The sequence below is a fragment of the Bombyx mori genome, chromosome 19 (assembly GCF_030269925.1).
Source record: "Bombyx mori chromosome 19, ASM3026992v2".
Lineage (NCBI taxonomy): Eukaryota > Metazoa > Arthropoda > Insecta > Lepidoptera > Bombycidae > Bombyx > Bombyx mori.
Window position 1 is genome coordinate 8025082 of NC_085125.1, and position 9295 is coordinate 8034376.

Sequence of the window (9295 nt, forward strand, 5' to 3'; positions counted from 1 at the left end):
ATAACTCCGACTGGGCTCCGGCCCGGTCCGGGGTAAGGCACCGGCTGTGAGCGGCAGGAGTTTTTAGTGAGGTTCAAATCCCACATAACCCACACGCTGCGCCGATAGGGATCCGGCGATTTTCTCCTGTGGAAAAAAAAACTGTATAATGACTAACATTGGGTTACTAGCGTTCAATTTCCACATCGGGCAATGATGCACATGTTTGTTTGTTTGATTTTAGTAATGTATAACATAGCAGAAAATAAAATATGCTCCACAGGGGAAAACTCACGGATAATATCGTGGTCATCGCAGGCGTCAAGCAAGGTTGCTTGCTGTCTCCCCTGCTGTTTATAATGGTGCTTGATGATGTGATGCGCAGAGTCACCTGTAAATGCCGACAAGGACTGCCTTGGACCGCGGATGAAGACCTTGAGGACATCGACTTTGCTGATGACATTTGCCTCCTAGCAACCAATCGGCAGCAGCTACAAAACAAAGCAGATGATCTAGTAGATGAAGCTGAAAAAGTAGGGCTGCGTATTAATTTCTCAAAAACAAAAGAAATGCGCATAAATACCACCGATTCGGCTCCTATGTCGATCAAAGGGAGGCACATCGAGCAGGTGGGAAGCTTCTGTTACCTGGGCAGCATTGTGGACGATAGGGGAGGCACCGAGGCAGACATTGCGGCTCGTATAAATAAAGCCAGAGCCGCGTTTAGTCAACTTAGGCCAGTGTGGAGTTCCTCAACCTTAACAAGACGAACAAAGGTGAGGATCTTCAACTCAAATGTAAAGTCTGTATTGCTGTACGGGAGCGAAACTTGGTTTGTTCGCAAGGACTTGATCAAAAAACTTCAAGTGTTTGTGAATAAGTTCCTCCGTCAGATTTTGAAAATCTTTTGGCCTGAGAAGATCACTAACAAAGAGCTGTGGAGGATCACTAAGCAGACACCAATGGAGAAGGAGATCCTTACGCGGAAGTGGCATTGGATTGGTCACACTTTGAGAAAGCCCGATACACACCTATCAAAGAGAGCACTGACCTGGAAAGTGTCTGGTAAAAGGAGGAGAGGCCGCCCCAGAACAACTTGGCGTCGCTCGGTGGAGCAGGAGCTAGGGGTCTTGGGCATGACGTGGGAGGAGTTAGAACAGACTGCCCAAGACCGATATAAATGGAAAAATTTGATTCGAGCCCTACACCCCAGCAGAGGGTAATAGGAAAGCATGATGATGATGATGATGATGATAACATAGCAGAGCAGTGAATGAAATTTTTTTTATAATATAAATATAGTATTTCGTATATATTTCTATAACTTTTATAAAATAAAAATAGTATTTCCAAACATACTTAAAAGTTTGGCTTTATTAACCCACTCACTCACCTTGAGCTAGACACTTTTAATATTCTTAATATTTAGTCATCATTATAATTCAAAATTTTAATTAGTCTAAGTACGTAAATTCTGTTAGCAAAATTCAACTTTAAAATTTATTCGAGAATACATTTGAGCGATCCTCACATTCTAATCTTGATCTAGAATTAAAAACTTGACGTACATACTTGTACGAGCATTTCGTTACAAATTTCATCACTGAACAAATTAAAATGTTTAATTTACCAACAACGATACAATAGATATATTAATGATTATCTTGAGACTATCCCTAACATTCTACTACTGTAACCTGTCGCCAGCAAACAGTCATAGCGCTATTCAAACAACCCCTTTTTATATAAGCTTTCTAATAAATTTTCTCCGAACAATAATTACAGATATAAGCATAAGCTATCTTTTGTGAGCATTTAATCATCTAACAAACGATTAGTTTTTGAGATCGGCCGTTAGAAGCTTCAAATTTATATGACTTCTTCCATCGTAGATATATACTCGTAATAAGTACAGGAATAGTAAGTAACAGACATATGCATTTAATTTGGTGCATATTTGACGTTTACAGCTTTACCCGATACCTAAAACAAAAGGTTTTACTTGTAAGACAACAAGTTGATCGCGTAGGGATATGTTCTTTTTTTCTTTCTATTCTTTTCGAGAACAGAAATCCTAAAAACAGTGGCGAAGAATACCACTGCGACGCTTTTGCTTGAAACACGAATGCTAACACAACATAACGGAGAACATATCATCATCTTATCATCATATATACCTATACTGATAGCCCTGGGAGGCTATATCAGCGATATCCTAGCGTGTATGTGAGCTCTCGGGTCTCAAACCGGAGGTGTTGCTAACACTGGCCCTAGCAAGGGTAGTGCTGAGACCCACTGAGAAGATCCGGCAAGAAAATCAGTGGGCTGTGTCTGTGGGTTAAGACCACTATTCACTGCTGCCCTCTCCAATTGATCTCAAGCACATCCAACCCGTTGCCACCTGCATCCAACGTGACCTAGCGATTTTCACTAGGTCGTCGATACATCTTGTACGTCGCCATGGCTACAGCATGTATGTGGTGTCCGGAATTCAATAATAAATACTAGAGGTCCCGCAGTAGTCGAAATTCGACTATAATTTGCATTGTAAGTGTGTACAATATTATGATTGTATTTTATACTTCTATAAAAAAATATTAATAAAGACAAACAATATTTAATCTATTCTCAATTTGACCACAGACGTCAAGAACCAAAGTTTGACAATAAATAGTATGCATGCATGCGTGTGTGCGTCAAATACATCGTATGTAATGTGTGTAATGTTTTCTTTATTGATTTAATGTATCCTTTATGCATTATTTTAAAAAAAATATTAGCATTGTGCACTTCTTCTCTATATTCTCTATAAGTGTGGAAAATTTCATACTCCTCCGTCCGCGCAATTTTCGTAAAAAGGGATACAAAGTTTTTGCTTCACGTATTAATATATAGATAATTACCGACAAATCGTCCCTTTCTGTTTTATCTGAGCAATGTAACTATGAGAACTCGTTGATGTCTAGTTTAGACAAAGTAATGTGAATGTGATATTTTCGTTGGTATTCTCGAATCATAAACATAATTAAAACTAGTTTTACGCTTTAACATGGATCATCATTTCTTCGTGACCACGAAAACTGTTAATGTATCGAGAAGTAATGTGATGGCAATAATAAAGGCGAAACCTAAATTCAAAATTCAACCGTAAAACTGTATTTAATAATAAAATGAATAATTGTATTGTAAATAATGATTTTGAGTCCGCACGGCTAGGTACCATCACCCCACCTATTTCTGCCGTGAAGCAGTAATGCGTTTCGGTTTGAAGGGTGGGGCAGCCGTTGTAACTATACTGAGACCTTAGAACTTATATCTCAAGGTGTGTGGCGCATTTACGTTGTAGATGTCTATGGGTTCCAGTAACCACTTAACACCAGGTGGGCTGCGAGCTCGTCCACATATCTAGGCAATAAAAAATAAATAAAAAAAATCTGTAAATTGTACATGTAAAACCTGAACTGAGTTGGAAAATCTAACCTTAAAACGTAATTATTTTATTTCACATTCGAGAGAATTTGAGTTCAATCCTCATTTCTTTCAATTCCTCCTTGTGTTTAATGTAGCCTAAAGACAATACAGAATAAATGCATAAAGTGGCAACATAAGCTGATAGATTCAATACGTTGCTAATACGATTAGAATCCTTTCAGAACGGCGAAAATAAGTAGTTATTTGGAGCTCACCTGTGCGGGATAATGAAAGATCCGGAAAAAACAAACATAAAACGCAAAATACATTAAGAAATTTATTTATTTAAAAAACGAAAAGTACAAAATCAGATTTCATAACAATAAAAAATTTAGGATTCCGTTGTTGAATTAAAATTCTAGTTAGTGTTCAACTTTATTGAAGTTTTATTCAGGGATGACGATGCCCTTGGCCTTAGCGCGGTCTTCGTACTTCTTCCTCCATTTGCCGTCGGGGTCGAAATGGGCTGTCAGCTCCTTCCAAATTTCCAGTTCATTCTTGATTAAATAATCAATACTAGTTTCAGCGCCCTTTTCTTGGGCTTCAGTGCATTTCTCGCAACCAGTCTCTAGAGCTTCTTGAAGATGATCTAAACAAACAAAGTTGAATTTACGTTTAATCCATAATAATTGATATGTGATATTATGTTAAAGGAATTCTTTTTTTGTACTTATACCAATAGAAGAAGTCAAATTACGAAATATACTAAGCGTGCTTTAAGCTTTGACTGGTGGTAGGACCTCTTGTGAGTCCGCACGGGTAGGTACCACCACCCTGTCTACTTCACCCGTGAAGCAGTAATGCGTTTCGGTTTGTAGGGTGGGGCAGCCGTTGTAACTGTACTGAGACCTTAGAACTCATATCACAAGGTGCGTGGCGCATTTACGTTGTAGATGTCTATGGGCTCCAGTAACCACTTAACACCAGGTGGGCTCATCTAAGCAATAAAAAAAAAGCCTGAAAAACCATCAGGGTACATTTTAGTGGGATTCCCAAAATAAAAACCTTGGAATTGATTTTGTAGACTCAATATCAACTGGACAGTCTAAAAAGTAACCAAAGCTGTAAAATCCCTTACCCATAACGGGTAGAATAATAAACTTTACGTTTAAAGAAATAAAAGTCATTATTTCTTTTACAATATTCAGCTCTGATATCAAACAACAAACCTTTCAGTTCCTTCCCTTCGGGAGTACACTTGCCCTTGCCGAGCACGCAATCCATATACGACTCCAGGAGCCTCTTGTTCTCCAAAATTTCTTGCAAGTTAATTTTGTCATATTTGTCAGTGTACTTATCATCAGCAAGTACGGCCACGAGTACACAGCTCAAAACTATAAGGACCTTCATGGTTGATGATCCTGCAAGAAAATTCATTTTCTGTTATCAAACTTACATAAATTTGTTATTTCAGTTTTCGCCCTCCAATGTGTTATGGGTGGTAGGATATGTCGTGAGCTCACATGGGTCGACCACCCGTGTTTTGCGTATTTCTGCTGCGAATCCAATACGAGCTTAAATGTAAGCTACCCATTAATCCAATACGTGCAGACTTATACAAGCGAAGCTTCGTTTGGGACCGCGGACCTGACGGATATATTATTGCTATGCCATCTGTATTTTTTTATGTTTTATGAAGGTTATTTTTAGGAATTTTTTGAGATTGTTTATATAATAATATTTATTTTTCTACCACCATACCACTCGCTACAGGAACAGCGTTCATTAGAGTGACGGTGACCATTGACTGGTTATCACTAAACCATAATCGTAAGTTCGTCTGTCCTCAAAGCCAAATAAAAAATTGAAATTTCAATAAAGTATTTAGCGTTTGTCGCCACTGCGTTTTGTACGGTTGGCACAGACTCTATCCTAATATAAGGACGCCTTGATCTAAATTAGGCGACATTCACTGTAAGTTTTTTATTCACCGTTTAATGTTAAGTTGGCTGCAAGCTGGCCTTCTACAGCAACAGTAAGCTATTAAGAATAGATGCGAGCAAGAATAGATTTTTATTTTTCAAAAGCTTTAAACCCAATCTGGGACGAAAGATAGACAATTATAAAAGTTTGTAAACGACATATCTAAGTTAAATGTTAAGAGAGAAAACCAAAGTCTAGGACCGTCCCCGATACGTCAACGATAGATAATTTGCAATATCATCAAAAGAGCATATTATTATCTTGGAGTTCTACGTAGACCAATCTGCTAGTCTCAATACCGCAGGATTGATATCATAGAGGTGTACCTACGTCAGCTTTAAGAACCCAATAAGAAATAGTATAAAATCGGGACTAGTGGCGTTTTATCAATCGATGATCTAAGCCCACGTAGAGTTTTGGGGTTTACAAAACCGTGCGACTACGCTGGACATTGAAATAAATTAATCCACATAATCTCACCACCAAATGATATTACTATACACAATATATAGCCAAAAAAAAAACTCACATATGGCTCTTATTATAAAAAATTCACGAACACTAATTAACAAAAACAATGCAATGTTAAATTTATAATGTATAAATATTTACTTCATTCACAATTAAAACAAGAAAATTTTATGCAATTCAGTCACCTACCTGCTCAGCACGTAAGTGATTCCAGTGGTCTGCAGTGTCTTATGATGTTGAATGTAATGATATACCAGTATTTATAGTCGCCAGCGATGTGTTCAAAGCATCTAATTTGCTAGGTCGGTTCATTATTTCATCTGTCTTCGATGCATAAAAACCTTTTCGAATACAGGTTGGTTAAAAAGGTAAGCAGATAATGTTTTTTGTTTTTGTTCGTATTAATTTTTGTTGTCTTTTTTGACTTTGTTTCGGAATAGAATGAAATATATAATAAATAAAAGCATTAGTAAGCTTACTTTTAGGATGGCAATTAACTATTAGCACTCGATTAGAGAAATTAATGAGCATTGCAACAGGCTTAGTTGCAAAACTGATTTTTGTTTTAAGAATTTCTTTTGGATTATCTTCGATGATATTCGGAATCTTTGATGACATTCGCAATAAGACTTACACATATTTTTTCAGATTTGACAAACAAACTTATTTGGTAAAAATTTGGCTACCTTATTATTATTATTTTTTATTTTTATTTAAAGAAATATTCATGAAAGTTCTTCGTAATATAACTCATAGTTTCTCTACAGATTTTTTTAAGTTTCTTATGTGATATAAATGATATAAAAAATGAATATTAAAAATGTTATTCGAAACATGTTCTTTGTTTATAATGCATAAGTAATTCCTGAAGTATTCAAGCCGATCTATACCGCTAAAGAATCCCTTCCCATTTAATCCTCTGTGACCGTTTTTAGCGTTGGTAATAGCATGCTACTATTTATCTGAGGACACAATGCCCTCTAGAGGTCATACGTATTTAATATTTTTAAATTGAGATTGTTGAAAAAATCACATAAAAACTAATACAAGTTTTGCAGGTTTTTTACATCAGCTTTTTGATAGCGAGTGGGAATCTCGGGGATTCAGGCATTCATCGACGCCAACATACATGCACCATTTCTATGATAAAGACTTTTAACAAGACCCACAAGTTTTTATTCAGTTACGTAATTACGGGTAGCGAACCATATTGTGAGCACGTAAAGGAATGTAAGAGGTAACCTATTTCTGACGGGAAAAAATCACGCGTCCATTTTGATGGATCTTAATTATTCAATGTTATTGAAACTACGGGCCTTTGGATGGTAATGTTCGCATTTGAGCTAGTCTTTTTCGTACCTAATCGCTAGTAGCCTCGAGGAGCTATTCCAGCAACGCACGATTTGCTAGGTGAGTTTGTGGAGCTCAACCTGGGAGGACTTGTTAACCTAGTGTTAAGTCCTACCTCTAGCAAGAGCCGTGGGTTGTGTTCCCTTTTTTTTAATCGCTTAGATGGAAATTTTGTGAGTTTGATTTTTATTACATGATATTATACCTTCACCGTGGAAGTCTTTCGTGAACAATTTTTAAGTGCTAAGTATATATTTTATTAGAAAAATTGGTACATACATACATGCGGGAATTGAACACAGGCACAGAGTCATCGTTTGATACGAATATCTTATGTCTTATCCTTTAGGCCACGACAACTTTAGGGTTTATAGCCTAAGTTGTATATCGAACTCTTCGTCGCATTCGACAAGCTTAAAAGGACGACCGGTGCCTGAAGTGCCCAAAAACACCAAAAATCCCATAGGGCGCGCTTAGGGTGACGGTGGCTTTGTGTCCCCCCGTCGTTTGGGTCGGGTATATTAGCTATGATCTCATGTATTCGTCTTGGAAAAAAAAACAGAACAAGAAAGCAAACAAAAGCAGGAAATAATAAAACTGAAACAAGGCAGAAAGATGTTGGAAGCCCAGTTAGTTCAAATATAGACTTGAACATCTATAGTGAGTGAATATAAAAAAAAGAAATGTCTAACAGTTTTTAAAAGCACGTAGTATAATGGGCGTAGTAGTAGAGGATTTTGTTATAATCTCATTTTATTTTAAAATAAATAATATTTACGAACATCCTGTGTATAAAAAATAAAAATATTATGGGGAAACACAACAACATTACGAGTTCTTCCGTTTTCCATGACCATTTATTAAATTTCTTGAAACCGCGTTTACGTCATTTACAGTTTTTGTGGTTTGTTTTTTTACTAATTTTGCTTTCCTGCAAACTCGGAGATAAAGTTAAGCGCAAGGTTATAATGGAATTAAAAAACAAAGAAAATGTATGTAGATTGCTTGATACTCGCGAGCCAATTAGCTTCAGTTTTACTGACTACACTTTTTTTATTTATGATAAATTAATAGGATTAAAGCCTTGTGACGTAACGCCTTGTTCATGTTGACCACTAAACCTTCATGAATTAAGATCGAACAAGCTGTTCTTTAAATGGACATTTTTTTCAACGGAGTTGAGTAGAGACAGAGAAGAATTCACAGCTCAGTTTCCGGGTCAAGTAGACATCATAACCGAAATACCGTCTATCAAAGTCATTGGGAATAGAATAACGCCTGTCCTACCTACATAAATACCGACCCCCCTACCTAACGCACTTTATATTTGAGCGCATGTTTGTGGCAGAATAATACCACCCAATGCAGTCTCAGCTGTACCTTTGTGAGTTTTATCACATGATATTATCCTTCAGTTAATCTTGTTTAAAAGTGGTAGAACATAGCAGCAAGGGAATACCCGATTTGAAGCTCATTACAAAACTTCAACTACATCTAGGCAAGCATTGTACATTTATCCAAAGGGTTCAAAGGTAGTATGGGTGAGCTCTAAAATGACGACGATTAGCTTCTTCTCCATCGCTCCCTCATTGCTGAGGATCGTGACTCCGTTTCAGCTTGTCGACTGCCAGTCAGTGCCAAGATGTATTTTGATCCTATTCGACGATTAGCACTAAAGTAAAAATAACAAAAAGGGTCCACGCAAAGTTCCTCAGAATACTTCACTTCATATAGTTTGCAGAGATACCCAAGTCTCTCCACAATCGCTACGGCTCCAATTTAGCAGAGACACTGGGATCCCTGCTGATTCGATCGGCTCTTTTCTAAAGAAATCATTTATTTCTTTATTGCTTAGATGTGTGGACGAGCTCACAGCCCACCTGGTGTTAAGTGGTTACTGGAGCACATAGAAATCTACAAGGTAAATGCGCCACCCATCTTGGGATATAAGTTCTAAGTTCTCAGTATAGTTACAAAGGCTGTCCAAGAGTCCAAGCCTTCAAACCGAAACGCATTACTGCTTCACGGCAGAAATAGGCAGGGCGGTGATACCTACCCGTGCGGACTCACAAGAGATCCTACCACGAGTAATTACGCAAAT

General features: G+C 37.4%; 1 protein-coding gene across 2 annotated transcripts; it reads right to left on the reverse strand.

Annotated features, from left to right (window-relative positions):
- Positions 1 to 3714: 3714 nt before the first annotated feature.
- CSP4 (chemosensory protein 4) lies at positions 3715 to 6185 on the reverse strand. 2 transcript variants are annotated; one of them, XM_038017462.2, is made up of 3 exons: positions 6034 to 6185; positions 4620 to 4811; positions 3715 to 4039 (listed from the first exon to the last, which is right to left on the reverse strand). In XM_038017462.2, exons 2-3 carry the CDS (start codon positions 4798 to 4800, stop codon positions 3837 to 3839), a joined length of 384 nt encoding a protein of 127 aa, XP_037873390.1. In that variant the 5' UTR covers positions 4801 to 4811; positions 6034 to 6185; the 3' UTR covers positions 3715 to 3836.
- Positions 6186 to 9295: the final 3110 nt, after the last annotated feature.